Source organism: Calypte anna, chromosome 3, assembly GCF_003957555.1.
Source record: "Calypte anna isolate BGI_N300 chromosome 3, bCalAnn1_v1.p, whole genome shotgun sequence".
NCBI lineage: Eukaryota > Metazoa > Chordata > Aves > Apodiformes > Trochilidae > Calypte > Calypte anna.
The window spans coordinates 49416722-49444717 of record NC_044246.1 but is presented as its reverse complement, the minus strand read 5'-3'; the positions used below and the strand labels follow the sequence as shown (position 1 = coordinate 49444717).

At 50.8% G+C, this 27996-nt stretch overlaps 1 protein-coding gene across 4 annotated transcripts; it reads left to right on the top strand.

The window, feature by feature from the left end:
• Positions 1-107: 107 nt before the first annotated feature.
• RRBP1 (ribosome binding protein 1) lies at positions 108-27428 on the top strand. 4 transcript variants are annotated; one of them, XM_030447685.1, is made up of 24 exons: positions 108-195; positions 6811-7512; positions 11212-11360; positions 11961-12083; positions 13034-13186; positions 13502-13620; positions 14420-14573; positions 16367-16505; positions 17078-17265; positions 17454-17491; positions 18628-18718; positions 19372-19464; positions 19821-19913; positions 20017-20097; positions 20197-20286; positions 20721-20813; positions 22269-22340; positions 22529-22624; positions 23076-23159; positions 24366-24458; positions 25328-25411; positions 25894-25992; positions 26480-26623; positions 26891-27428. In XM_030447685.1, the coding sequence occupies exons 2-24, from the start codon at positions 6831-6833 to the stop codon at positions 26927-26929; spliced, it is 2997 nt and encodes a 998-aa protein (XP_030303545.1). In that variant the 5' UTR covers positions 108-195; positions 6811-6830; the 3' UTR covers positions 26930-27428. The 4 variants fall into 4 exon arrangements, with proteins under 4 accessions (XP_030303545.1, XP_030303549.1, XP_030303546.1 ...); XM_030447686.1 differs by having other exon boundaries at positions 114-191; XM_030447688.1 differs by lacking the exon at positions 108-195 and adding an exon at positions 627-1316.
• The last annotated feature ends 568 nt before the right edge of the window (positions 27429-27996 follow it).

The following is a 27996-nucleotide window of genomic DNA, read 5'->3' as shown; positions in this document are numbered from 1 at the left end:
GGCTGGCGTGGACCGCCCCGTACACTCCCGGCCCGCCCCGTCGCTCTGAGTGGGCCCCGCGGCGCGGCACGGAGCGGGGGGGCGGTCCAGGGCGGGGCGGTCCGGAGCGGCCGAGCCCGGCGAGACAGCGGCGGAAAGTGCCACGACTCCACACGGCCGCGGCGGCGAGGAGGGACCGCGACCCGGCACGAGTGGGTAGGCGGCGGCCACCCTCCCTCCCCCCTCTCCCTGCCCCTTTCTCTTCCCCTTCCACGCGGGGGCATCGCCCCGTGGGACCCCACCGCCTGTCCCCCGCTGCCAGAGGGACTCCCCACAAGCGCTCCCCCCGCCCAACCCCCCCCGGCTGTCAGTAGACGTGGTGCGGGGTGGGGACACCCACACGCGTCCTCCGCCGCCTCGCCCCGCCGCTCCCAGGCGCGGAGGGCTGTCTCTCCTGGAGCCGGCGAAGGGGCAGCTCGGGAGGGTGGGATCACAGGTTTGGGGTCTGGCCACGTTTGCGGGGGGGTCGGGCGGATGAATGGCCCGCGGCGCGGCGAAGGCGGTGCGGAATGGCGGCGTGTGCGGCCGGCCGGGGAGGGGAGCGAGGAAGCGGCCGCCGCCCCCCGTCCCCCCGGACCCAGTCCCCGTCCCTGCCCGCTGCCCACCCCCACTCCCTCCTCGGACATCGCCGCCCACTCCCGCAGCGCTCAAACCGATTCCCCCTACTGGAGCTCTAGCCTGATGAAATTCATTAATCTGATTAAGCGCGGTTGGGAAAGGTCACAGCTCTCAGGCGGTTGTGACTTACTGATTTTTCTTGCCGTACCTAAGCCCACCACCTCCCCGCCCCCTTTGCCCCCAAATCTCTCCCGGCCCTGGGACACCTCCGACAGTTCAGGGTCAAGAAATGCTCGAAGCGTTTGAAGGAAGGCGGCGACCCCTCAAGCGGAGATCCTCGTCCAGCCGGGGGTCTTTGCAAACTGGATGCCGCCAGCTTTCCGGCGGGACGCCCCGCTCCCCTCCTCACCCCGCCGGGGAAGCGGTCCAGCTGCACACGTGGCCGGGTGCGATGGAAGAACCTCCCCGCCTGAAATGTCAGCTTTCCTCTTCACTGAAGGGATGCCAGCGACCTCCCTTCGCCCGCATCGCTGGGAAAACGGGCTGGAAGGAGTCGGGCGAAGCGGGTGCTATCTGAGATGTGATCCCCAAGCACAACCAGACGGGGTCTGGTGGTGAAACGCTGCTTGGGGCTGGGGAGGGAAGACAAAATTTGTAATCGGCGCCACAGAGCTTAATCAAGCTGCAGATGAATTACGGTGCTGCTAGGACCATTGCGTGTATGTATATGTATTTTCTGCCTTTTTTTTTTTTTTTTTTTTTTTTTAAACTCCGAGGCTTAGGAAGGGAGCTGGCAACACTGCCAAGGACTTGCAAGAGCTAATGGAGCGCTAAGTCACGTTCAATTAAGTGGAGCTATAACTGTTGATGATCGGTGCAGTGTCTGATCTGGAGTTGCTGCGTAGAGTAACACACGCTGCCAGGAGACTGGAAATGCACAGTCACTTAGGCAGAAAATGTACTTAAACGTCTCTCTATCACAGTAGGGCGGAGAGAGAAACTCCAGGAGAAATATCAGTCATTTTATCTGTTGGCAGTGCTGCTGCCTTCTCCCGCTGCCAGACGGAGGCCAAGCTGCTGTGGGGAGGGAGGATCAGGCCTCCCGGTTCCCTCTCCTTTGCCCTCCTCTGTGATGGACGAACACTGGCCTTGGCCATGTCTCTGCCCCCGTGCTGCCTTTAGGCAAGGGAAGCTGCAGCCGAGGGGCAGATAAGGAGATGAGACCTTTCTTTGAACTGGAGGCCAGGCAGTCCCCTCCCCAAACAGTGCCTGGTCCCTTAGGTGCTGCCGGCTTCTTGCCCAGATGGCCTGGGAAATAATTCTGCATTTCGGAAAAATCACCGAAAGCTCAGCCTGGAAACCTGTGTGTTGGATCAGCCAGCTTTGTGTGTGGTTAAGGAGGGAGAGTTTTTTATTTATTTATGTTTTAACCTTCTGGGAGCTGCTGTAAAGTAAAAGGAGCTGCAGGTGTGTCAGAGGAAGGTGTTGCTGCAGGCTATGTAGAGCTGGCTGCATGAATTCACTTTGCTCTTTCTCTGCACTTTGACACCCCATCACCTCTTGTTCTACATTACTCTAACCTGAGATGCTACCTTGACACTGTGGCAAACTAGAAGCTTGGAACTGCAGGGGAAGAAGTGTCCTGCTTATAAAGAACATCTTTTCCCATCTGTGGCACATATCCATGCCAGGAGGGAATAACATGTATTTTCCTTTACTTTACTTCTGCCCACCTCCCACTTGATCTGTCTGATTTAAGCCAGGGTTGGTAGGCTGGTCATGCTGCAGCCATACTGAATTCCTGTGGATTTCATGGAAGTGTTTGCAGGGTGGAGGAAAGGCTAAACAGCTGGAAAAGCATTAGACTGTTTTTTCACAGAATAAGAGAATCAAACAAGCTGGAAAGGACCTCTGAGATCATCAAGTCCAGCCCTTGACCCCCTACCACCGTGGTTACTAGACCATGTCATTGAGTGCCACATCCAGTCTCTTAAAAAACTCCAGGGATGCAGAATCCATCACCCCCATGGGCAGCCAATTCCAACGCCTGATTACCTTCTCTGTAAAGAATTTCTTCCTAATATCTAACCTAAACCTCCCCTGTCAGAGTTTAAGACCATGCCCTCTTATCTTACTGATAGCTGCCTGCGAGAAGAGACCAACCCCCACCTGGCTACACCCTCCTTTCAGGGAGTTGTAGAGAGTGATGAGGTCTCCCCTGAGCCTCCTCTTCTCCAGATTAAACACCCCCAGGTCCCTCAGCCCTTCCTCACAGGACTTGTGCTGGATGCCTTCACAGCCTCCTTGCTCTTCTCTGGACCTGCTCCAGCACCTCAGTCTCCTTCCTGAACTGAGGGGCCCAGAACTGGACACAGGACTCAAGCTGTGGCCTCACCAGGGCTGAGTACAGGGGAAGAATCCCTTCCCTGGACCTGTTGCCCAAACAATACCTATCTGACTCTGACAGATACTTCAAAACACTGAGCATGGCCCCAGTGATGTCACACTGCATGTCTGTGGGTTGGTTCATCCTGGAAATTGTTTGGTGCTGAAAAACCAGAAAGGCTGAGGGCTTTACTGGTTTTTCTTCCTTAGGACAAGTTGGACTTTTCCTTAGGGGTAACAGAGGTAACTTCACAGGCAAGGTGGTGAGGCAGGTCAGGTCTCCTAGCTGTTATCTGGGGTGTTGGGAAGTTTAATGGATAATGAGAAAAAGCCACAGGAATGTAAGAGTATTCAGTGCACAGTGCTTCAGTTGGCTCCTTTACATGAGTAGGCCAAGTAAAATACTAATTGTCCATCTTGTTCCTGTTCTGGTGGCGGTGAAAAGCTTTATCTGAGCAAGCTGTTCTGGGGAAGAAGTTCGCATATGGATGTATTTGATGATTGCCACTGTTTTGACTGGGTGAGGAATTGATTCTGCTAAAGAAACTCCATGTAAGTAAATGTGTTTAGTGTTGGATGTGTCCTTGATTTTTCAAATGTGGACTCTGATAGCTGGCGGTGTCCCTAAGACCTTTAGGCACGCCACAGTCTCCCAAAACAGCCTGGGTGTCAGATTGAAAAACACCGTTGTAGAGACAAAATCTCATGAAGGACCAGAGGGCAGGATGCTGAAGTCTTTAAAAGCCTGGCTGTTGAGCCAAACATGTACGTGTGGAACATCCTCTAGGCATCAGTGAGCTGACCAGCAGTGGTGCCTTTGGTGCTCTATTTTCCCATGTCCTGACTATGGCTTGGTGCAGATGGGAAGCACAGAAGGCTTTCCTGCTGAAGGGCAAGGCAGGCATGTGCCTGCTGCTGTGCTTGAACTGGGGGACTGTGTCTTGCTGTCCAAATCTGGGAGCAAAATTTCAACTCTTCAAAAGGCAAAGGCAATGATGTCAGGAGATGCCAAAGCAGAGCTTCATTCCTGATGCTAATACAGCAGTGTGTTGTTTCTTGCATTTATGTATCAGGAAGTTCCCATGAGAAGACTTTTCCTTATCCCCCAAATTCCAAAGCCAGCCTGGTTTGATGTGAGTGTGTGTGGTAGTGAACACCCTCTCACCATCTTTGTGCTGTTGGAGTGATAGGCTCTTCCCTGAACGAGTTGTTGGGCTGGTCCTTGGCATGTCTCAACCACAGGAGGAACTCTACTGGTAGAACTTGCTCCTTGGAGTCAGCACTGGGTCTGCTAGCACAGGCATTGAGACAGGACCAAAGCTTCCCTTTGCCATGATAGCACTGCTGGGAGTAACTGCTGACTGGTTGATATCTCTCATTCTTCATTTCCAATTTTCTTCTGTCCTTGGGAATGACATGCGGTTTCTCTGGTACAGTGGTGGGAGCTTGTAAATAGCCTGTGCGAACATCTCATCTATTTTCATAAGCTTCAGCTCCTGTGATGGCTCTTCCAGCAGGCCCATAGCTCCTTTAGATTGGTGTGCTGGGCTGCTTTTTTCTTGTGTTAGTTTTGTTTTGGAGGGGGTTGTTATTGTTGGTTTTTTTAATCTAAGAAGGAGTTTAATGATAATCCGCATCGTTATCTCACCTGGCTGTAAAGCTTGACAGAAGGCAAGGTACAGGCAGCTTTTAGTGCAGAAGGGCTGGGTGAGGCAGCCTGCAGGGGGGACAGAGTATGGGTCTCAAATACCCTGTATGTAAGGGTTTCAGGGGGGACAGCAGTGTGGGGTGAGATCAGCCCACTTTCTGCATAGTAACACTGTCCTCTTTCATCCATCCTCTGTGTGCCTCTGTAGTAGTAGTTTGGGATTTTTTCCCACCGTTCCCATCCTCTATGGCCTCCATCCAACTGGTTTTGGACATGGCAGTAGCAGCTGGTGGGGTTGGAGTGCATTTGCCAGTGTTTGGTGGTGCCCTAAGCTGGAGTAGCAAATTTTTATCTAAATATGAAGCTGTGGCAGTGTGAGGTCTGGAAGGGTTTATTTTTGCCAATGTGTTGAGGTTGCTGGGTGAGGAATGCAGGTCCCCTTGTTCTGCCCCTAAAACAGCTCCTCGGTGTTTTGGTGTAGCCCTCAAACCAGCACAAGGTCATGGGTATGTGTGAGCCCTACTTATTATTTACAGCCAGGGAGAAGAAATCCACCCCTTTTCACCCTGCAGGTTAGGTTTAATCTTTCTGTCCTGGTGGGGTTCATCCTGAAGCAACACCGCCTAATCAGAAGGGAGTGACCTGACAGTGGATGTGCTGGGATAGAGCAGGCTGAGGCCATTTAAATGTGAAACAGCTGGGGCCGATGTAGTAGTATCAGTAGTATGCCTGTAGTATCAGCTGGCATCTCGAGCAGTGCCCTGGGGTAGAAAGTTGGCCCTGCCAGGGGAGGCTGGTTCCAGCTGGCACTGGCAGCCCTCCTGCCTGCCAGCTCTCACTTCACCTGGGATGCTTGGAGCAGGGATAGCTGTCTGCCAGTTAAAATATCCTTCCTCAGGCAGGTGGGCATCTCCAGTGAGAGACTGCTGCTTTGGAGCTCCTTCCAGCTCTCTGCCCCCTCCTCAGGTGTGGGAGGAGAATTTTCTGTTGCACTGATTGTACTGTCACCCTTTTTTTCTGCACAAAAAGCTTTGACCTGTGGATTTGGTTGTGAGTTTGCTGCTCTGGTAGTTAGAAAGGAAAAGGCTCTGAGGACTCTCCCTGTGAGCACTGAGGTTTTGAAAAGATACTGATCTCCTTAGTTTTATTCTTATTTTTGCCTCCTCCCTTTCCAGCCCCTCCTTCCCTCCCTCCCTCATCCACCCACAACCTCTTAAAGAGGAAGTTTAATAATGTTTACTGTTAAGCGTGGGGATGGGAACTTCTGATAGCTGAGGATTTTCTGCCTTTTCCTGACTATGTTCTGAGGCAAAATAGCAAGAAACCACAGCCTGGCATCTCCTTGAAAGTTCCCCTTTGCAGATTAAGTACCTTGACTTCAAGATGATGACTTCAACACCTAGGGGTTCATGAGTCACCTGGGAGCCATGCAGAGGTGATGCCCTGATGGGGGGAAAATGTGAGTGGGACAGCAGAGAAGAGATGGGCTTGAAAACAAGGGATAGAGTTCAGCTAGCAAAGAAGAAGAGTGGGGATAGGGGCATCTTTCCTTGTGTGTGTTTGCACCCTTCCTGACAGATCACAAGACAGGCAGAACGATCTTCATTGCTGCTCCATATGTTACAGGTGGAGAAACTGAGGCTGGAGAGGAGGGTGGGGAGAACCTTGTGCCTGGTTTGCCCACCACCCACTAGCAGAGGTGGAAAGAGGAGTGCCATATCTAGCCTTCCCTTTTTCAAGTCTCACACTTCTTGTGGGCATCTGTTGGGGAGATAATTAATCACCATAGGGTTTTTTTTGTTTTGTTCTTTTTTTTAGCTTGAACTTACGACTTTTATTGGTATTTGCATCTCAGGGAAATGGTTGTGACTTGGTCTTCTGTGTGATCTCTGTGCATGCAGCATCATTGGTGGGGTAGTTCTCATTGCTGGGAGCAGCTACCCAGCATGATATGGTCAGCATGCATTCTCCTTGCTGGGCTGGGCGGAGGCCAGCAGTGCTGCAGGATGCAGGTAACTAAGGGAGAAGGCCAGGGCTGCTGCGAAACTGGGAAAAGCTCTCATTTGTATGCTTTTCCTTCCAGGGAGATGTCCATGTGAAACTCCCTGCTCAGAGAGACTGTTGCATCTTTTTCCCTCCTCCCCCTCCCCGCCACTAACTGTTGTTCTGGTGTCTTGCAGGCACAGGAGAATAAGGCAGGATGGATGTGTATGACCCTCAGACGCTTGGTGTTATGGTCTTTGGAGGTTTTATGGTGATATCAGCCATCGGAATCTTCTTGGTGTCCACCTTCTCCATGAAGGAGACATCTTATGAGGAGGCCTTGGCTAAGCAACGCAAAGAGCTTGAGAAGACCCAGCAGCAGAAAATAGAGAAAAAGAAGAAAGAGAAACCTGTTGAGAAAAAAGGAAAAGCAAAGAAAAAGGAAGAGAAGCCTAATGGGAAGATCCCAGAGCAGCAGCTGACTCAGGAAGTGACTGACTCTTCCAAGGAAGTGGTTCTTGAGCCTGCTGTGGTGCCTGACACAGTAACAGTTGAGTCTCCGATTGCGGCAGTATCAGTGCCCCCCCAGGAAAAGGAGAAGCCCACTCCATCACCTAAGGAGAAGAGGAAGAAAGAGAAGAAGGTGGCAAAGGTAGAGCCTGCTCCTAGCCCAGTCTTGACTTCACCTCCTGTCAGTGTCCCCAAAAGTTCTCCTGTCTTGGAGGTGACCCCTAAGGAGGTCCCGGTTGTGGCTGTGCCGCCAGTTGGCACACAGCAAAGCGCTCCAGTCATCAGCTCTGTCACCATCAAGAAAAGCGATTCTCTTCTGATCCGTGAGGAGCAGAAGCATGATGGACCTGTCAAGAAGAAGGCTTCATCCAAGAAGAAGAGCGAGCCAGGTAAGGCAAATTTCCTCTGCATATATCCCCATTGAGTCAGACAGCTGGGCATCTTGGTGCTGTTAAACCAGAACTATCCTATCCTGAGGTGTCTTCATTTTTCTTTAGTACTGGAAACAGGGCAGCTGTAGAAAGGTTGTTGCTGGTGAGGTGGACTATGTGTGCCAAGGGCAAGGCGGGTTGAAATAAGCTGTATTGGACTGTAGTTCTCTCTGAGGGGAAGTAGAGCTGAAGTAATGAATTTATTGACTTGTTTTCACTACTTGGTATGTGCTTCCTTGGTCCAGCACACAGATGTTGGGAAGTTACAGGTTCGTCTCAGATTTGCTGTTGTGTTGGGCATTTCTGAGTAGATCTGTACACTGAGAGTGAACAGGAGGTATATGTGCCTGTACTGGGAGAGGGAGCAGCTGCCAAGGTGCTGAACATCTGTGTGGAAAGCCCAGATGAGGTGTTTTCTCCTTCTTCTGATTAATATAACTGCAGGAGCTCTAGCACTCCTCATTCAAGGAGGTGGGTCACTGATACAGTTTTCTTCTTCTTCAGTGGAGGTGAAAAACACCATGGTGAAGGAGAAGAGGACTGAAGGAACATTACAGAGCAAGGGACTATTGATAGGATAGTTAGAGCAAAGTGACTTTGGATATGTCATAAGTAAGTGGGAACTTGCCTGTCGTCTTTCATGCCTCACTTCATTGATTTGGAGATGGAAGAGATTAAAGAAGGTGATCTTGAGCTTTCCAGTGTATAAAACCTTACTGGGGAGGGTAGAAATGGCTCTTCCGTAGCCGAATTCTTGCCTCTTATTGCACCAATGTGAACAGTTTGGACGTTATTTTTGGTTAAGTGATAATTACAGGCACTAAAAAATTGGAGTGCTTTCAGACCTGTAGCAGTGCTCCTGTATGGATATGTGAGAGAAATTTCTTAAGGTGTCCTCAAAGTGTGGTGTGCATAGGTTTCATTTCTTCTTTCATTTACCAAAAAAAAAACCAACCAAAGAAAAAGACACGCTTACTTGCTAGAAATGCTTACTTGCTCCAGAACATTCAAATCTAGGCTGCTGTGTAATCTTGGCAATTTCCATAGCCATGTTTTGAAAGCAGCCCTGCTACTCAGCAGGACATTTTGTGGCTTCTGGTCTCCAGGACTGGGTTAAAACTCTTGTATCTGCCCCAGTAAGGAAAGAATTTTGCAAAAGGCCATCTCCACATAACGATGAGGTTTGAAACAGTTTTAGCAGCCACTTCTGGAGGGTATCACAGTGATGGTGCTGGGGACACCAGAGGTGGCTGGTTTGGCATGTGCCCACAGGGATGCACTTCTCTAACACTGAAAAACATGGCCCTAAATTCAAGCTATAACAGCTGAGGGAACATGGATGGGAGATGAACTTTTAGCACTTTTTAAGCTGGAAGGTTTTTTTGCTGCTCCGAACATCCCCTCCTTTGGGTATGAAGTGCAGATCCTGCATGTCTTAAAAGCCAAGAGTGGTGTCTTAGCTGCTCCCATCATTTTTCAAAGGAAATCTCTCTGCAGTATTTGCTCTATGATGCTGACTGCAGTTTGACCTAGGTGTTGAGGGCAGCCTTTGGAAGCTGTGTTCTCTCCTGGAAAGCAGGAGCAACAAATTATTGTGTGGCAGATAAAAAGGAGTGTTCAAAGTGCTCAAATGCATGTGCTTGGCACTGAAACAGATGACCCCACAGAGTTCTGTGGGGTATTCTTCTCTTGTGTAGTTCATTTTTAGCTTCCTGCTGAAAAATTTGCTTGCAAGCTGTTAGCATGTACTCAGATCCCAGGTCTTCAGCTGGCAGCAGGAGCCACGCTCTCCCATAGGACTCCTGTGGGTACCTGATCTGGACTGCAGCTTCCCAGGCATGGGGCTCTGCACAAGGGCCATCCATGACTCCCATGTCCCCTTGGGTCTGAGAAGTGGCTCTTCAGACCCCTCATCCCTGCTGTGCTTTTCCCACATAAGCTTAGCCACAAGGCTGCATCTTGTTTGGCCTCTTCCTTTGGCGAGGTGCGAGGTTTCCGAACTCTGTGAATGGGCTCGGCAGCTGCTTGGGCTTCCTTTTGCCACGGCTTGGCAGGCTGCCCCGGATCCCTTTGCCAGATGCAAGGTGGGGTTTGTGTTGTGCTGGCCTTGTGCAAGGCTCACTTGCTCAACACCCCCAGGACATGGTCAGAATTTTGCTTGGTGTGTCCCTCCACCCAGCGGGACCGGGCCGAGGGAGGTGATGTGCTGTCCTACATCTCTGCTGTTGCTGGTGGGTGAAGAGTGGGCCAAGCTTTTGTGGCCCCAGTTGCACGAGATAGTGGAGCTGCCCTGATGGGAAGTGGCTGCTGCTGAGAAGACAGATTTTGATGCTGCTAGAGCTCAGTTCTGCCTTCTCAAATGGATCTACCAGAAGCTGGGAGCAAACAGTGTGTGCTGGAGCCGCTGGGTGTTCCAGGCTTTGCCACTCTGTTGCTGTGGTGAGGTGACCGTGGCTGCCTGCCAGATGGCCATCCAAGCGCTCTCACATCCCCCCTCCTCGACTGGATGTGGGAAAAATTAAGAAGGGGAAGTTCGAGTTCAAGATAGAGACAGGGCAATTATTTAGCAATTATTATCACAGGCAAAACAGACTTGACTTGGAGAAAATTATTTAATTTACTTCCAATTAAAATAGATGACAAAAAGGAGACAAAATTAAAGCAACACCTTCCTCCCCTGGTCTTCTTCACTCTGTTCCTCCACAGTCATCTACCTGCCTTTCCTGTGAGGTCCAAGGGGCTGGGAGTTGTGGTCAGTCCATAACAGCTTCTCTTTGCTGCTGCTTCCTCCTCACACCTTTCCCCTGCCCCACCATGGTGTCCTCCACAGTCCTTCAGGATCAACTTGCTCCAGCACCAGCTCCCTTTCCAGAGGCTGCAGGGGAATCTCTGCTCCGATGCCTGCATCACCTCCTCCTTCATCTCCGAACTTCTGCTTGGGGAATCCAGGCTATATGTTCAAGAGATCCTGATGTTAACAGCTTTAGAGGCTCTGGGGCTACTGAACTCCAAACTGCTTTTCTTCTGGGATTTTTTAGGAAAATAAGCCTACTGGGCATGGAACCATTGTCCACCACCCTCTATTCCTCCTGACCACATGCACTGTGGTCCTACTACAGCATAATAGTCCCTCAAACTCCTTGGCTTTCCTGGGTTAGCAGAGGGGTAGGGGGAGAGTTGGAGTTGTAGTGTTCCCTTAGCGAAGACCTGGAATAACCTGCCAGGTGAAAGGTGGCAGATGACCTTGCTGTGCTTTGCATCACTGACACCCTGCATGGGGTGATGTCCCTCAGCAAGGTTGTATCGTGGTGCAGTCCAGCTTCTGATGCCCAGCATGTCTCTGCTCCCTGGCATTGGCAAAGAATTCCCAGCTCCTACTGGAAATTACTGAGTTTAATGGAGGATGGTAGTGCAGTGGTGGGAGCTATAGCAGAGCCAGGCAGAGGTAACAGCTGGGTCAAGAAGCAGAAGTGTGGTAACTATAATCTCCATCACTTCTCATATTGCTTTCAATTAGAGAAGTATCAAACTTGACTGTGGAAATCTGGGTGGATGCTGATGTGAAATGGCAATTTTGGGCTTAAAGCCAGCTGGGATGATGTTACTCAGCTCTGCCATCAGCTCAAGCAATCCTAACACATCCTTTTTCCCCTGTAGCACCCGCAGACTCAGACGGGCCCCTCTATCTGCCCTACAAGACTCTTGTATCCACTGTCAGCAGCATGGTGTTCAGCGAGGGGGAGGCCCAGCAGCTCATTGAGATCCTGACGGAGAAAGCAGGCATCATCCAGGACACCTGGCACACGGTAGGGCTGCCAACATATCACAGAATGTTTAGGTTGGAAGAGACCTCCAAGATCATCCAGTCCAACCTTTGACTAACACTGCAGTCAACTACTAAACCATGTCCTTAAGGACCAGGTCCAAATGCCTTTTAAATGCCTCCAGGTATGGTGACTCCTACACTGTCCTCAGCAGGCTATTCCAATGCCTGACATCCCTCTCAGTGAAAAAATATTTTCTAACATCCAGCCTAAACCTCCCCTGGTGCAGCTCCTATCCATTCCCTCTGGTCCTTTCAGTTTACTAAGGAGAAGAGGCTTTTTCCCTTCTCACTCCAACCTCCCTTGAGGTACTTGAAGAAAGCTATAAGGTCTCCTCTAAGCCTCCTCTTGTCCAGACTAAACATCATCATGGCCACCTGCTGCTGGGGCTCTGCTGAGCTGTCAGGAGGTGCAGAGGGGAGGGAAGGTGTCATGTTTTCTGGCCGGCTTGTCCTGAGGCTCAGTCCTGCAGAATGGAGCTGAATTTTCTCCTGGCTCAGAGGGCAGGATCCCACGCATCTGGGGTGGAGGGATGGGTCTGGAGGTGGCGGTCCCCACTGATGTGACGCTCTTCTCTGGCAGGCCACACAGAAGGGTGACCCAGTTGCTGTCCTGAAACGCCAGCTGGAAGAGAAGGAGAAGCAGCTCGCCACTGAGCAGGAGGATGCAGTTGCTGCCAAAAACAAGCTGAGGGACCTGAGCAAGGTAAGTTCTGTGTGGCCCTCCTGGCATCCCTGACGTGGGCTCTGCTCCCCATGGCTTGCCATGTGCCTCCCACCCCCTGCATGTCATCCCCTTTGGAGGTGAAGTCCAAGGGCTTTCTGGGCCCTTCATCTGTTTGCTATTTTCTCCCCCAAAATGGGAAAAGGTCCATGCCTGCCCTCTTCTCCTGAGCCTGATCCAGCCCAGGGAGGCACCAGCCCAAAAAGTTTCAGGGTAGTGCATGTTGTCAGCCACAGGAGAAGCCTGGGAAAGCCCTCCCCATAAGAGACCGTAGCTCTTTGCTGCTTTACAGAGGAAAAGAAATTCCTTCTCATCTCTACCTGGATCCCCTGAGCTGAGGAAGTACTCATTATTCCCTTTTTAAGGACCCTAATCCTATTTACAGCCTTCTTGCCTGACTCAGCCCCCTACCTCCTCCTCTTGTTGGCTGTTGAAGAATCTGGCAGAGGTCACAGCCATCCTGTGCACTCGAGGGCTGTGCTGAGCCCCTGCCTGTGCAGCCCACACAGGGCAGCAGCAGAGCATTGTCCAGGTGGCCAACAGAGCATCCCTGCTTTGGCAGGGGGTGGAAAGTGGTTTTGTTTGTTTGTTTGTTTGGGGTTTTTTTTTTGTGTGTGTGTAATTTCCTTGCTTTGCTCCAAACTTTTTGTGGTGTTATGGGTCCCAGGGAGTGCAAAAATAAAATTCCAGGGTCTTTCTCCTCTTTCTTAACTGGCCCAGTGTGGAGCAACAGTGGCATCCAGTGGCCACAGAGCCCAAAAACAAAACACAGGAGGAAATGTAAGAGCTTAACGGTGTAGCTGGGCACGGGAGCAGCTCTGAAAGGGCTGATCCTTTAAGTCGTCTGTGCTTGGAGGCCACTGGTTTTGTATCACCTTAGCGCAGGGAATCTCATGCACTGAGGACTAACTGGGTGACTTCTCTCCTGGAAGGAACTGGCAGTCGAGCGGGCCAAGGCTGTGGCTGTGGAGGGCAAACTGAAGGAGCAGCTGCTCACCCGTGAGCGGGAGATTGCGGCGGTGCAGGCACGCATGCAGGCCAGCTACCAGGACCATGTCAGCGAAACACAGCAGCTCCAGGGCAAGGTGAGTGAGCCCCACACTGTGCTTTGCAGCTTCCTCTGGCTGCCAGGTGGCTTTTGTTGGCAGATGGGAGGTCATTTGGAGAAGACTGAGATGTGTGAGGGGACCAGAGCCTCAGGGAGGGGTGAGACCCCTCAATGCTCCTGGACCACAGGCTCTGAGGGAGAGGAGGCATGTGGGAGCATCCTCATGGGATGTTGCATCTTTCGGGGCTGTCAGCATTGGTAGGCACCTCCCTGTGTTGCTAAGTCTCTCTTGTTTATTGAGTGGGATTCAAAGGGGCCAGCAGTGGCATTAACCCCTGTTGGGCTTCTCTAGATCCGGACCCTGCAGGAGCAGCTGGAGAATGGCCCCAACACGCAGCTGGCTCGCTTGCAGCAGGAGAACTCCATCCTGAGGGATGCCCTCAACCAGGCCACCAGCCAGACAGAGAGCAAGTAAGGCCGGGATGGGGCGGGGGGCAGAACATGGGGCACCCCTTGGCAAACCCTGGGGTTGGCTGTCCATCATGCTTAGCCACCCCCTTTTGTACAAGGTGCTTCTACAGACACCCCAGCTAGTAGAGGTAGAGGAGGGAGTGAGGAAGAGCTTGCCAAATGGCTTTTTGGGGGCTGGCAAGGGAAACAAGGATGTTCTTCCTAAGTGGAAGGGTAGGGGAATTCCTTTGTTGCTTTGGGATCACCTGTGCTGATGCTAGAGCCTACAGGCAATGGAGGGGGTGAGAGGGCACCAGGAGGCACTGTGGCATTTTCTCCCATAGGGGAGCTCATAGTTTCAAACTTCAGAAGAAATGTATCTGGCTCTTTGATGGGAGTGATGCTGCAGAGAACCGAGACCTGCCCAGTGCGTGCAGAACAAATGGGAGCTAGGTAGAAGAATTTTCTACTCCTTTTTATAGAAAGTCTGAACTGGCTGGTGATTAACAGTCAAATAATTACAGAGCGGACTCCAGCTGCTTTGAGCTGTTCCTCTTGTGTCTGGGAACACAGATCCTCGCGTCCTCTACTTCATGAGAAAGGAATGTCTTCTGTGTTTGAAACACAGCTTTTGAAAGTGATTTGTCAGCTCTTTCCACCCCTTCCCTGAAGGACCAGGCGTGTCCTAGAAACAGCCGACCTCAACCATTGAGATATTTCAAGTCCTGTAGCAGGCCCACAGGAGGATGTGTTCCCCCCTAGGTAACATCAGAGATGTTTGACTAGCCTGCAGGCTAAAACCCTGCTTCTCTTGGTGCAGGCAAAATGCTGAGCTGGCCAAGTTACGTCAAGAGTGCAACAGGCTAATGAAAGAGCTGTCTGAAAAATCAGAAGTGCTGCAGCAAGAGGAGCAGCAGAAGAAGAGCTGGGAGATGAAAGTGTCGGCCTCCGAGAAGCAGATTGAGCAGCTACAGGTCAGGCAGGCACAGCAAACCCACTCCCCTTGCAGAGACTGTGTGGGTGGTTAAATGGCATGGGATCTGTGGACTTAGCCACGGGAAGAGGTTGGAGGGAAATGAGCATCCACAGTTGGAAAGCAAGCTGCCTTGCAGACCTCTTAATTGCCTCTCCCCATTAGTTTGTCATATGCAATGCCATGTTTGTGCAGCATCACCAGCAAAGCCCAGGGAGCACGATGCCCTGGTTGAAGCTGTTGGTTTTGCTCACCTGTGAAGTGCATGAGCCTAGTGTGAAGTTGTGGGGCAAAATCATAGATGGTGCACTCTGCTGAGCGCCATCAGCCCTTGCTCAAGTGGATATGGGTGCTCTCTCGACTCATCTGTATTTAAGCCTGTTGTTCTCCCTCCTTGGTACAGGAGGTAGAGCTTGTGGCTTTTGTGTTGTCATGAGGGTGTGGTTGGGTTTGGGGTTTTTAGGGCTGTTTAAAGGACACTTTCCAAACAGAGCCTCTGAGCATGCTATTGGCAGAGGAGCATTGCTGTCAGACTGTACCAGTGCAGGGAAGAGCATCTTCTGGGGAGGGTGGCAGCACTCCTGCTGGGGTTGCACTAAGCAAGTAGCTGGGAGTATTGATCCCAGGTGCCCTTAACCCAGGAACTTGAACTTCATTACCCCAGGGGTGGCAGACAGGGTAAGGGATGTGATGCGTCCCTCCTGCAAGTGCTGTCGTCTCCAAATTGCACTGGCCTCTTTGCAAAGGGGCTTTGTGTGCCAAAATGATTTTGTAGAAATGAGCAAAGAGTCTTCATTATCCTCAGTCTGAATTTTTCGGGTACCTGGTGATGCACATCTCTTTTTGGTGGGTGGGTTTTGGCCCCTGATGCTTCTGCAGTTCAGGAACAAGGAGGGGGGTGTGGGCATGCATCTGGCTTCAAGGCGGAAGCCACTTTCCTAGTTCAAAACACCAGCTTCTAGGCATGGTTTTAGGAGATCTTCTCCAGGGCTGTCAGCTTGCTGCACACCTTTGTACTAATTAAATAAATCATACTAGCTGGAAGACTTTAAAGCCAGCAATGTGTTTAAAGTGAGAGTAAAGCTCCACAATAACACCTGAAGCTCTGAGCTGAGGAAACGGTGTCAAATCCTCAGAAAGTGGAAAAATGCTGGTTTTTTTAGTGGTTTTGGAACCCCATCACTCAGACAGAGACGGGGCTTCTGATTTACCTTCTTTTGTCCCCTCCATGCAAAGCAACATTTCTCCATCTAGCAGGGTGCAACTTGTATTCATAAGGCTGCTGATCTGCAGTGCTCTCCTCGTCTACCCCTCTGCCTTCCCCCTCAAAGTGCCTTTCTTGGCTAGGCCTCTTCCTCACTGCTTTCTAAGATGGAAAATAAAAAAGTCTTCTCTGGCCCAAGCCACACAGAAAATTCCTCTGTATGTGGAAACACGTGGCTGGGTGTCTCCATCCTGCTAAGCACCATGGCAGTACCTCGCCTTGCTGGTCTTTTAGACGTTTTCAGAGCTTAGCTCTCTGGAAGGGAGGATGGCCATGGTTTTGGCCCAGAACTGAGACGTTAGGGTGTTGTCTGCTTCCCACTTAAGGGCTGGCAAACAATAAAATACGAGTGTGAGGCATGATGCTTCATGCAGAAGGGGAGCGTGGGGAAGAACAACTTAAATCTCCCCCCCCTAGAAAAAAAAATCACAGCATAAAAATAACATTAGGTGATACGTGGAGGGAGCTTTGTTTCAGATTGGCTGGGGTGCCTCTCACGCTATGGAAAGCCTTCTCTTCCTGCTATGCAGGCTTCCCAAAGGGAGATGGAGGCAACACTGCAGAAGAGGCTGGACGAAGTAAGCGAGGAGCTCCGGAAAACCCAGACCAGCTACAAAAGCTTGTTAGCAGAGGCAGAAAAGACCAGAGGACAGCAGCAGAGCATTGCTGGTGAGGACCTTGGATCAGGGGTAGCTGTGGAGCAGGCTGAGAGCTTTCAGGCTTGGGTGCTTGGTAGGGCTGGTTGCAGCAGGACAGTAGATGCAGGGATGCGTTAGGCTGCCTGGTGTCACTTTGAGCAAGACATGGGACTGGTCCATGGTCCTATCCTAGGATGTCACTCCAATGCCTCTCCCCTGTGCTGTTCAGTGGTTTAAAACTGGAAAAGGGGAGGTTTAGGTTAGACATTAGGAAAAAATTATTTCCTGTGAGGGTGGTGAGACACTGGAACAAGTTGTCTAGGGAAGTTGTGGATGACCCCTCCCTGGAAGAGTTCAAGGCCAGGCTGGATGGGGCCATGAGCAACCTGATCTAGTGGGAGCTGTTCCTGCCCATGAATGGGGGGGTTGGAAACCAGGTGATGTTTAAGGTCCCTTCCAAGCCTAGCCATTCCGTGATTCTGTGCCTCCTGAAAGCACCCATGGCCAGGGCTTCTTTGGCCAAGAGTTCTGCTTGTGCAGGGCAGGGTGGGAAGTCTCCAAATTTGTTTGCACCTACCTTACTGTGTTTCTCATCTCCAACAGAGCTGCAGGCCAAGCTGCTGAGCTCTGAAGCAGAGGTTAAAAGCAAGTTGCTGGAGCTGGACAATGTGAGGAGGAAACTGCAGGATGCCTGCTCAGAGAATACAAAGCTCCTGGAGAGGATCAAATCCATAGAAGCTCTGCTGGAGGCAGGCCAGATGAGGGAGGCAGAAAAAGACAGACACTTGCAGGTCACACGCTCATTTAATGGGAGTGGGAGGAGGAGAGGGGGTCATGCTTCTCAAGCTGGTGTTTTTGCACTGTGTTAACACAATACTTGTGTTATCTTTCCTCTGGGATCCCCCCTGGGATGCTGCAGAAAGGGCTGACCTGCATTGTATGCCTAGTGCAAGTAATGAAAGTGCTTTCTTTCTTCCAGGCAGCCAATGAAGCAGAAATGAAGCAGCTGCAGTCAAGGTGGGTCTAGGTGCACATGGAGGCTGCTATAGTACCTCCAGCTTGCTGTCTGTGTGTCCCAGGCTTTCCCGGCTGCTGAGTCTTGGGGGTAAAAGCTTCCTACCCTCTCTGTTAGGCAGGCTTGGGGACTGCAAACCTTGCCAACACAGCTGTTTAAAATATGAATCAGCTCCAGTGCTGGCCACAAGTAACAGCCAGTCCATTCCGAAGTGAGACTGTAATTGCTGGCCAGGCACATGGAGGCTGACCAGCCCTGCAGGTTTGGGTGGTGTTGATGCTGGAGGTGGGATTTCTCCGATCTAAGCCCCTGCTCAAAGCTGGGCCAGTCAGAGGAGACTTTTTGAGGATATTTCCAGGTATCTCTAAGGATGGAGATTCACCACCTCTCTGAATCCCTGTTCCAGTGTTTGACAACTTTGCCTTCCCGGTGCAAAAGTTTTTCCTGGAATTTGATTGGAATTTCCCATGTCATGATTCATGCATGCTGCCCTTTGTCCGTGTGCTGCACAACTCCAAGAAGGCTCAGGCTCTGCACAGGGAAGGGTTTCTCAGACAATCCCACTGCCAGCAAGCATACAGTGTCACTTCAATGGAGGGCAGCAGTTCAGTTGTCCTAGGTGATTTAGGTGGTTCTTGTCAAAGACCTGAACCTTCCTTGGTCTGCTCGAGCTGAGGCTCCTTTGAGGGCAGATGGGGGACCCGAGGGTGTGGAGAGAAGCTGCAGGTATCTGGCTGGCAGTCCTGATTTATGGTTACTCAAGATAGTAGGATGATGCTTTCAAAATGCAGAGCTGTGAGCTATCTCAGTCTAACGAACCATGGACAGGAGTGTGTTGGGAGCAGTCCTAGAAGTGTAAGGTGAAATTTCTAGCTTTTGGATCAAGTTACTTCTTCCTCTTGGCCTGGGTGTACTGAGAGCCAGCTACTCACTGATATTGCTGATAAGACAGTAGAAAACTAGATTCCATGCCAGCTTTGCCATGGACATGGTTTTTAGTCCCCACTCCCTCTTATTTCTGCTGTGTGTAGATCCCGGAGCAGACCGGGATAGGAAGGGCTGTGGTCCCCTTCTGGACAGCTCGCTACCTGGGAGGGAGGTGGATGCTGAGACTCACTCCTGCATCCTGCCCTTCCAGGCTCCAGGAGAAGACAGACCAGCTCTCATCCTTGGAAAGGCAAGCCACAGAACTGCGAGAGGCAGTGGAAGAACAGAAGACAAAAAATAATGTACGTGAGTGAACTGGGCTCAGCTTTTGCTGCTCTCAGTTTTTTTCCTGCAAAACTCACATCTCTGGGATTTGAACGGACAACCCATTTTAGTCAACTACCGATGGCTCTGTGGACCAGCCAGAGGCTTTTCCTTCTCCACAGAGCACGAGAGGCATTGCTTTGGTGGAAAGCCCAAATCCCCCTGACAGGCTGAGCTGCTTCAGCTGATGGGATGCAGCACACAATGTGCTGCCTGGGTGCAGGACCTGATAAGCCAGGGAGTTGAGTGGTCCCTCATTTGTCACTCTGCTGCTGTCCCTCTACTGCAAGATGGTATCAGTTGTCTGGAGGCTACCTAGCAGCCCTCCACTTAGCCTTAGTCCTCTCTAGGTTCTAAGCATTCTGAGGGTTCCTTCTAGAACTCCTGCCTCCATCCAGCTTTGCTCTGCTCCCCCCAAGGCCACCATCTAAGTGATGTGTTGCATTGGGCCACTGCAAGGATGGAGGGGAATGGGTGCATGGAGGTGGGATGGAAGATCCTTGACAAAAGCGATGGGCTGATGCCCTTTTCCTTGAGCAGAGACTTTGAAATCCTCTGCGGTGCCATCAAGCAGCTTAGTGGCCTTTGGCTTGATGAACGGCTTATTGCCCTCTGTGTGTGGTCTTGGCAGGACCTTCGTACGAAGAACTGGAAAGCAATGGAAGCATTGACCACAGTGGAGAAAGCATGCGAGGAAAAACTACTTGCTGCTATGAAAGCAAAGGTGAGCCTGGCCATTGCCCTCTAACAGTGATGCTGATTGTAATGGAAACATACAGCCTCCCTGAGTCACCAGAGATGCTTGCCCTGGGTTGCCTGCTTCCTCTGAGCTGGCCCTCCAGCCAGCTTCTCCAAATCGTCAAGGGCCATGTATTCCCAGTACAGGTCATGGCTGGGGAACCAAGGAGGTGGGTGAACTGGAAGGGACTTTTTGTGGTTCTCAGCAGCAGCAGTTTTCTTTGTTGCCTGGTTTCCTTGTTCCAGCTCACCTCTGTAGGCACAGAAAAGCAGGACCAGTACTGATAGCCTGGCTGGCAGGCATGCAAGGCCTCCATCCTATGCCAATTTGTCCTTTTACAGGAAGAGCTGGCCCAACAGTTGGATGCACTCCAAGCCCGAACCAAAGAGACACTGCTCTCTGCCCTCCCTGGAATTGTGGTGTCCTCACAGCAGGTGGGCATGGGCTTTCTCAGATCCCTGCAGAGCCTCTACATCATGGAAAGAACAGATGCGTAAGTGTTGTTTTTCTTCCTTGTTCTCTTTTTCTCACACTCAGGATTATGATACATGGCTACAGGAGTTTAAGGAGAAGACCATGGATGTGATGAAGAAGCATACAATTACAACGGAGTCCACGGTAAGTGAAGGGGCTGGAAAGTGGAGTGGTGAGGGAGTGCTTGAGGTTCACTCGGTCCTTTTTCTCACCTCTCTCTCCATCCTTTCCCTCTCCTTTCAGGATTCAGCACTTAAATTAAAAGAGGCAGAGGAAGCGCAAAGCACTTTACAAGCAGAATGTGAGCAGTACAGAGCTATCCTTGCAGAGACGGTAGGTTGCAGCCCTTTGTGCTGTGTTTGTCTTCCCCCAGAAATACCTTTCGAAACGTTTTCTACCATCCCAGGCTGCCCAAAGGGTGGGCATCCCTCGGAATGTTTGGGGTCTGCTGTGTGGAAGACTATTTGCCAGTGAGACAGGGAAACAGAAGAAACCTGAATTCCTAGAGCTCTTCTTCAGCCTAACTGTGTTGGAAACCTTCCTGGTGGTGGTGGTGCTGGGCTGTGGCACAGCAAGGGGTCATCAGGAGAGTTTGTTGAGCCAGCCTAGGAGCTGGGAGCCTGTAAAACCAGCTGGGGGCACCTAATTCTGTCACCTGTGCTTTGGCCCAAATGTTTGGAGTGGTATTGCTAGAGCTTCCAGCCCTGACTCTCCTTGGCTTGGGGGAGCTGGAGGAGGTTTAGGCTCAGCTGAGGCTTTGCCAACAGGAAGGAATGCTGCGAGACCTGCAGAAGAGCGTGGAGGAGGAGGAGCAGGTGTGGAAAGCAAAGCTCACAGCATCTGAAGAGGAACTCCAAAAGGTGCGTGTTTGGGGCACATCTGAATTTGTCACTTGTGGAGCTGAACAAGAGCAGTGGGTCTGTTTGTTATAAAAAGGATGGTGGCCCTAACCGTTCTGGCCAACCTTCAGCTCTTGAGATGTGGGGACTTTATCCTCTCCCCAGATTCACCCCTGCTCTCACCAAACCAGCAGATAAGAAGCCCACCTCATATAGGACTTAAGCCTGGTGTGTTCCTAGACCCTGCCAATGGAGCTGGGGGAATGATTGCAGCTCTCGTTCAGGCCTGGTAGTTAGGAAACCTCAGCACTGCTTCAAGTAATCCAAGCTCTGATGCTTGGAAATTGGGCTGTGCCCTCCTGGTGCGCTTGACAAAAGGAGAGCACGTGCAGGGCTCTTGGATTCCCATTTTCTGAAGAACTTGGCCTGCTCTCAAAACCCAGGCTGACCTTGGCATTTGTTGAGCCTTCAGAAAGGAGCTGAAGTCCAAGCCACGTACTGCATATGATTTTGAGTCCATCTGTCTATCTAGCTCTGGGTACTTGCTCTTCCTAGTTAAAAAGCCAGCTGGCAGCTTCCAGGGAGCTGTTGTCCAGGAGTTTGGTGGGGAGTGTGTTTTGTGAGTTCTTATGACTTAGCTGTTGTCTAGAAGAGCTTGGCTGGCTGTGCCTGTCCTACAGAGGGGACTTTAGTTATCTCCTCCCTCTTGAATGCAGAACTGAGATGAAGATACTTTCCACGGCCTGGCTGCTCCCCATCTGTGGCGTGGGGTTTTGAAGTTAACTGGGGCTGCAGGGAGATGGGGGAGCTCTTGTACAAGAGATCTTCGGTTTCTCAGCTCATTGCTCTTGCCAGGACTGCTGAGGGCTGGTGTAGGATTGCATGGGGATGACGTGGCCGATGGCTGGTGTGCGTGATGGGATGAGCATCTGGTGGTTAGTGCAGGTCCAAGAGCAGTCCTGCCTCTCTGTGGAAAAGAGGTGAATTCCTCCTTTCTGAGGAATTCAGCAACTGTGGAGTCCTCTTCAAAAATCAGTCCAGGTTGAAACGCAGACCCCATGCCTTTTCTGTTAGCTTGGCTTCTCCTCGTAGCAAAGCCCCATGATACCTCATTGGAAAGTGTACCTGGCTGCTCGTCCAAACCACAGGTACTTTTAGTAGGAAACTAGCACCAAGCCTAGTGCCAGTTTCTTGGGTGTTGAAAGCTGACTGCAGCCAGCTGAAGTTCTGCAGGCAAAGGCTGTTGCCTTGCTGCACAATTTATGTCCTGGACTTGTTGGATTCATGTTCCCTGGGAAGAGGAGTTCCTGTCCTACAGGCTGTGGAGCTCCGTTTTGGTGTCAGGTCTCTTCTCCACTTGGGTACAGAATGAAGGGAGAGAGGTGGGAGTGAAACACTTGCCTGTTCTTTTGGTTGAACAAAAGATGCTCAGTGTCTGCATGAGATTACTGATCTTCTTTGATCCTTCTGGCTTAGTCACAGCTCCAGCTGAAATCCCTTGAAGACATGGTAGAGAAGATGAAAGCAGATCTGCAGAGCACAGACCAGGTAGGGTTTTTTGGGTACACAAGAAGGTCCTGTACCCATCTGGCACTTGTGTGTGTGTGGTTCTTGGGCTGAGTCAGAATTCACCTCCTGACTTTCCCTGGGGAAGGGAGGCTTGGACCATAGGATATCTTGGATGTGTTGGACCTCAAATCATCAGCCTCTCCCTGCTTTCCTCCCTTTTAATCCAGATAAAGGAATACACTTCTCTTCTGGAAACACAACTGGAAAATCACTTGGAGACAGCCAGCTCTGAGCGCCAAAACTACACAAAAGAAGTTGAAGTTGTAAGTGTGGTGGCCATTACCTTCTTAAACACTTCTTTTTTCTAATCTTGACTCACTACCTATCCATCTTTTGGGGACTTGGGGAGTGCCCTGGCAATCTTGCATCTTTGGAAAGGAGCAAAAACCAGAGGGAGGTGTTTGCTCTGGTCTGGTTTGTAGACACCTAAAGTCATGACATAAATTGGCAAGATGATAGGACAGGGAGATCTGTATGGAGATGCTGTCCAATGGACCTTGGTGGCCTGTGGCATTTCAGGGCCTCAGGTGAGAGAGAGCTGTCTCACAGCCATCTCTCTGAGGAGGCATCAGCAGGCAGGTTAGCAAGTGATGCCATCATCATGGCCTCTTTGAGAACATATTGTATCATAAAATTGCTTCCTTGGGCCAAAGGGCTCCAAAACAAGTGACTAAATGGACTGCTCTATTCCTTTCTGTTCCTCTGTTCTGGCAGTTGAGGCGGCTTTTGTCAGAGTCCCAGGATCAGCTGGAGGCAGCAAAGTTGGAAGCACAGAAGCAGAGCAAGGAGCTCGCCCTGGTAAGGGGGACCCCCAGAACTGCTGTGCTAGGGCTTCACTGCTCTGCCTGGTGCTGGCATCTTCCCTGTGGGTTTGGGGAGGGGAGGAAAGCACAGCCAACACATGGGGAAGCCTGATGCTGCTGATCACCATATGTTTGAGACCCCAGAAGATTTTTCTTTGCCTGCCTTTCCTCACTGGTTGGGGGTGTGAAGGAAGGGAGAGCTGCAAGGCTCACACAAGCTGGCAGGTAGCAGAAAAACCCAACCACCCTATCACTGGTGGGGTTTGAGTGCCTTAAGCATCCATCCATCCATCCATCCATCCATTCATCTGTCCACGTCTGGATGGAAGGACTGAGGCTGTACAGGCCGTGTACAAGGGTCACTTGGAAGGCTGAAGGGTAGGGCTAGGTCCAGGAGAGCTAACAGGCCTGCCAAAATCATGAGGACTTTTGTTTTTAAAGCCATACTTTGATTCTGAGAAGCTCAGGAGATGCTTTTTTAGATCCTCAGCAGCTCTGCTGGCTAGCAGAGCTGCTCAGAGCAGAGTGAGCTGGGAGTTGGATTTCCCTTGGGTGTCATGACTTTTCCCAGCCTTGCAGCTGCTGCCATCCAGCTTGCTCACCAAACTGCTGCAGCCTGTTGTGATCAAGGAAACGTGGTGCTGGGTCATCATTAGTCTTAATCTCATTAGGTAGGTGGACAGTTGTAAGTGTGGAACAGAGCTGTGTTCATCCAGTGACCTTCCCTTTCACCTGGCCAGGGCATGGTGCTAGCTGGCAGCTTGTCTGCCAGTGCTGCTGTGATGCTCTGGTAGATGGAGTGGAGGGTGGTTTAGTCAGGGGGATAGTGTTCAAGTAACTGCCCCCCCAACCACGCCAGCTGTGATCAGTGGTAAAATGAGACCTGCCACCCTGTCTCGACTACTTTGTTTAACACCTCAATTGTATTAGTGCAAACCTTCAGCCTTGGCTTTAAGCGAAGGTGCTGAGGGATCAAAGGAGAGCAGACATATGCTGTGCACAGCAAGGAGCTGTAGTGCCTTAAGCTGCCCAAATTGAGTATCACTGTCCTGTGTAGCAGAAACTGAGGTGGTTTTCCAAATATTTCCGCTCATGCAAGTGAAGTCAGTGGCAAACTGTTATCTATAGGTCCTTGTGAGACTTGTAATGACTGCAGCAGGGGCATCTGTAACTGAGCCAGGGTTGCTGGTCCTCTTTCCAGGTCAGGCAGCAGTTGAGTGAGATGAAGAGCCATGTACAGGATGGAGAAGTAGTGGGGTTACAAGATGACCCTGGCGAGACTGCGCCCCTCAAGGTTAGGGTGGTGAGACTGCTGCCTGTGGAGCTGCTGGCCCTTAACCATGTCCCTTGTCCTGTCTCACCATCTCTAACTGCATGGAGAACCACATGTGGCTTTGCTCAGGGCTGTCGTGGCTGTGTTGTCTCCCGTCATGTGTGTTGCAGAGAAACCAATCCTCTGTCCCTCCAACCATGTGTTCTGTTCCCACTGGGAACATGTTTCCAGCCAGCTTTCACCAGGCTGTTCCCCTTGGGGTCCCTCCATCATGACATCAGGCTGGCAGGGTTTTTGGGGAGACAGGCAGGAGATGCTTCAAGCCCTCAGGCCAGCATTGCCACACAATGATGCTGTGTTGGGCTTAGGTCTCCTAAGAGTAAGGGAACACCCCAATAGAGCTGCCCTGGGATCCCTTCCCAGCTGGTGGGGATTAGGATTACAGCAGCTCTCTAAGTCTTGCCAGGTTGAGGGCATTAGCAGTGGCTGTTCACTTTCAGGCTGACACCTCTCACTGGTGGCAGTGCTGCCACGAGCCGAGCTCTGTCTCTCTCCTTTAATCCCATTAAGTGTGGAGCCTTCTCCTGGGTGTGGGGACCTGCCAGGAACATCCTTCCCTACAGGATGCCTCTTGTCCCAAGTTCCAGCTGGCACTGCCTGCAGAGCAGGCAAAATTTTCAATGCAGAGCCAAGCCCCAGGCTCATCATCTGCATTCTCACAGCTTTTGTGTGGAGGAAATGCCAATACCTGTTGTCCTTTGGTGCCCTGGGGGAAGCTTCAGTTTTAATTTCTTCTGTTTAGCCCAGCTTTCTTGGCATTGTCCTTGCTAGCTCCTCTCCAGTCTCTTGAATGTTTAATTTCTGGCAATTTTCTCCTTTCCACAACACAGTTGAAAACTCAGCTAGAGCAAAACGAAGCACTCGTGGAGAAGGAGCAAATGCTGCGGCAAAAGCTGGCACTGGAGCTGGAGGAGGTAGGTGCAGGCAAGAAGGACACAAGAGTTTGCACAGTCCTTAGGTGGCTTCTTGGCTGCTAATGAAGCTCAAAAACTAATTTGAAGAGTTAATTTAAAGGTTTCTCCCCATCCCTATCTGCATCGCAGACAGGAGTGCATTCCATCACAAATCTGAAGAACTTCTTGCAGCAGCTGTGATAAAGCCACGTGGTAGTGCTGGTCCCTCAAATTGCCCCTCTCCCAGTTCCCCCCATGCTTTGTGCCAGTTCTTCCCCTTGAGGGTTAAGGGCTTTAGGTGGGTTTCATGCTGCTTCTGGCAAGAAATGCTGTCTTCCTGGCAGAAGCTGGATCAGCAAAAGCAGTGCATTGCAGTTAGCATCCAACTGTCTGACAGCAGGTGAGAAACCTAACTCTTCACCAGAGGTAGACCCTGGGGCAGTATGGTATGCAGAAGGTGCTTATGTGCTTGCATGCTTATTGAGTATGTGTCCCTCTTCCAGGCCCAGAGCTCAGCGTGCAGTTTGCAAGCAGAACTTGAAAAGCTGAGACTGGCTGAAAATGCAGCAGCTTCAGACACGCAGGAGGCTCAGCATCTCAAGGTGATTTGTCTGTCCTGCTCTTTTAGGCTTAGTGTTCACCCAAGACAGAAAAAAAGCCATCTCTGAGCAGCACTAAGGTTGTGATTTATCATTATTGATGGTGGGGCAAGGTAGATGGTTCCCCTGTAGGAACTCCCTGCCCAGGGCTGGCTGTGAGCTCCAACATGACTGCAGGACAGCAGGGTGTAAGTCACATCCATGTTGGCCAAGATGAGGGACATTCTCTGAGCAAATGCTTTTACAGGCTGGGATTTTCACATATTAGGGAACTGTTCTGCTCCCATGAAGTAGTCTCAGTCCATGGCATCTCTGGGGACCAAGAGTGAGCCAGTGGGGTAGCTCTTGGCCCCCTCAGTGAGGAGGGAGCTGAGTGTTCCTCTGGCTTGTGGCCACCAGGGTGGCTCAGTGCAGACCTGAGGTGTCCTGAGGTGTTTTGGATGGGGGAAGGTCATCAGACGGCAAATGCTTTCTTTTGACTCCCATGCAGGAAAGACTTGAAAAAGAAAAGAAATTAACAAAGGACCTGGGCCAAGCAGCAACCAAACTACAGGAGCTACTGAAGGTTACCCAGGACCAACTGGCCAAAGAGAGAGAAACAGTGAAGAAGTTGAAAGAACGGCTTCAGGAAACGGTACGGGTGGTGGCCATGGCCCCTAGATGCCAGCAGACTGCTTGTGAAGGAGTGATTTAAAACCAGAGACTAGGTGGCCTTTGCTGCCAGGAATGACTTATTTGACTGGCTTTTGGGAAGCCCTGGTACCACATGAGATAATGGTCATGGTTCTCCCTGCCCAGAAGGCAGGACCTGGCCCATCTCTTAAGTGCTTTGATGCTAAAGATGCCATGAAAATAAGGTTGAGACCCAGTTGAGTCACCAACCTCTGTTTTCTTTCTGCAGGGGGAAGAGGACACTTCGAAGGAAGGGACTTCAGTTTGATGAGTCTGTGACCTAGACCTTGCTGTTCAACTTACCAAAACGCCTTACACATTCCTAAAAATAAAAATATATGCTGAATTTATTGTAGATAAAGATAAAAGCCATTAGTGACCCAAAACCTAGTTTTGAAACTTAAAAAAAAAAAAAACACCCCAAAAATCCAACCAGTAAACACCACAGGTGTATGTTTCTAAGAAAATCTTTATACTGTTTTGTACAACCATTTGTTCCCCAGGGAGCCACTCCGACTGCGTTGGAGCAGGGGCCAGAGCTTCACCCTCCTGTTGCAGCTGAACCCATGAATGTGTGAAAAGGGAAGACTGTGTTTGTACATTAACCAGTGCAATTATTATTATCTTTTTTTTTCTTTTTTTTTTCTTTTTTTTTTTTTTGAGTGGAAGAAGTGTGAAAGAAAGACCTGCCATGAAGGAAGCCTCTCTTTGATGGGTGGCTCTTGGCATGTATCCTTTTGTGTATTTCTGGGCGTCGATGCAATTAAAATGACGTAGTGAAAAGAGCTTGTCCTTTCTTCATTTTACATGGGCTTTTTGTTGGTGTGTTTTTACAAATCTGTTTGTTTGGTTTGGGTTGGGTTTTTTTGCATTTTTTTTAAGTTTGCAGGTCAGACAGGTCTTTGGGATCACTGAAGAAAGACCCTGCTTTGGCCAAGAGCAGGTCCTTTATTCTCCCCCTTGCTTGCTGTGCTGCAAAAGCCATCACCACTTTTTTGTTTTTTTTCTTCTGCAATATAAGCAGAAGAGAGAAACTTTTTCTTCGGCTGTGTGCTTTTTCATGCTGGCAGTGCACACTGAGCCCCCTATGCAGGGCCTGGCAGAGGGAGACACAGGTGGGACACGGTGGCAGCTGGGCAGCTCTTCTGCCATGGGGTCACTCTGGGCATGGGCACAGGGCATGTTGGGGTGAGCCACGCCAGTCCCACAGGGACTGTCCTTCCTGCTTGTTGAAACCTCAGTACTGCCCTGTAATTTTGTCCCTGTGGATGCTGTGTAGTGGTGGTCTTTGGTTGCTGCCAGACTCTCCAGCCCTCTGCTCTCCTCTTCTTGTGG

Coding starts and splice junctions, on each gene's coding strand:
- RRBP1 (XM_030447685.1), top strand. CDS start 6,831: ATGGATGTGTATGACCCTCAGACGCTTGGTGTTATGGTCTTTGGAGGT. Junction 22,341..22,528: donor ATCTGCAGAGCACAGACCAG/GTAGGGTTTTTT, acceptor CTTTTAATCCAG/ATAAAGGAATACACTTCTCT. Junction 24,459..25,327: donor GCGAGACTGCGCCCCTCAAG/GTTAGGGTGGTG, acceptor TCCACAACACAG/TTGAAAACTCAGCTAGAGCA.